Raw genomic sequence first — 1,469 nt, 5'->3', positions numbered from 1 at the left:
ATCATCATCAACATTGATATAAAAACCATGCAGTGATCATATGTAACGGCAGCAGTGGAGTGACCATGGCCTCGTCTACTGACCCACATGTGCGGATTATCATGTCTAAACAAACACGTGGATGCGCGTCTGTCTTTTTCTCTCTATTCAAGTCAATGGGGAATGGTGTATGTCCCTCCTTGCGATACCCCAGAGGGTGAAAGTTGTTGCTGTTTGGTTAATAATTTTGCTATTCTTAGTCAGGTTGCACTCGACATGAATAATTCGTTTGTTGACACGTGGATGCGTACAATATCGGAGTGTAGGAAATAGATTATATCAGCCTTAACGAATTTCTTAAATACTACACAGTTTTCCTCAATGAAGCGCTGATGTGCGTTTATCGATACATGAGCAGTTTGTGTCGGGATGTGCGAACCCTGAGGAGGTCAGGACGCTCGCATCCACATGTTTCTATTGCGATAAATGACTGCCAGAAGAGTGTTCAAATTGTTCGTGCTGGCAGAAGGATCGTGAGGTTGTGTGTTGTCGTTGGCGATGGGAAACACGCTGTAATTTCTTAACATCTGGATAACTTGAGTTCAGGCAAGTGATAGATTAACGATATTTTAGTTAAAGGTTTGTTGTGGAATTCATTGACGTAAATGAGGCAAATGACTGTCTCATCGCAGTCTACCCCAAAGACATTGAGCGGTGCACGACTCACTTGGAGATTGTCGCTGGCATTATTCCCTTTTCGAATCACAATCAATCTGCACGAAACACATTCCAGTCAGCCATGGGCAAGCAAGCTCTTGGAACCATTGCGTATATTCAGTACATTAGAAATGGACACAGTACTTATGTTGAGTGCTTACTCTCAACGATCCCTTTGCTGGACGAAGGCTATGAACCTAAGCAACTACGAAATATTAGGTGCAGGAATTAATACGATGGTATGCATTATGAGCTATAGAGGCTACAATATTGAAGACACAAAGGTGTGCAACCGCAGTTCGCTCAATTGTGGCTATGGGTGGTGTGTTGTTTTTTGTAAGCATGAGATGGAACTGGAAAGACTTCCCAACGGTGAGTATGTATGATATAATTCTTCCAACAGATTGGAATGTTGCGAGAGACACAGTGCCTTTAATAGTGATTGTATTGCCAGTATTAAAGGGGCGGCTATTCGTCAGTTTGATATTTTGGTAAACAAAAAAAACTCTCGTGCTGTCCAAGGAACCTATACCTAATTTTCTTGAATATAAATACCCTCAGCCTGCTGTTGTGGACCAAATGTGGTCATCTCTCACCTTCCAGTGACTCGGATATATCAATGGATGTAGAACAATAAAGTTAAAGTTGCTACGAGAGAAATTTGCGGTCCCGAGCTCTTCGATAAGTTTTCCTCACGGCACGGGCTTGAGGGAGTAGTGGATCTCATGACTGATGGTGTGTTAACATGCCCTTCAATGAGTAAAGGCATTTGC

General features: G+C 42.5%; 1 pseudogene across 1 annotated transcript; it reads left to right on the top strand.

Annotated features, from left to right (window-relative positions):
* The first annotated feature begins 647 nt into the window (after window positions 1-647).
* Window positions 648-1,302, top strand: TEOVI_000321100:pseudogene (annotated as a pseudogene). Its single transcript is given in 4 exon segments — window positions 648-983; window positions 985-1,113; window positions 1,116-1,193; window positions 1,195-1,302. Coding segments are annotated over 4 exon segments (651 nt in total).
* The last annotated feature ends 167 nt before the right edge of the window (window positions 1,303-1,469 follow it).

Source organism: Trypanosoma equiperdum (assembly GCF_001457755.1).
Source record: "Trypanosoma equiperdum strain OVI genome assembly, contig: ctg_689, whole genome shotgun sequence".
In the NCBI taxonomy this organism is placed as follows: Eukaryota; Euglenozoa; class Kinetoplastea; order Trypanosomatida; family Trypanosomatidae; genus Trypanosoma; species Trypanosoma equiperdum.
Note: the sequence above shows the minus strand (reverse complement) of the source record. Positions and strands in the feature narration are given on the sequence as shown.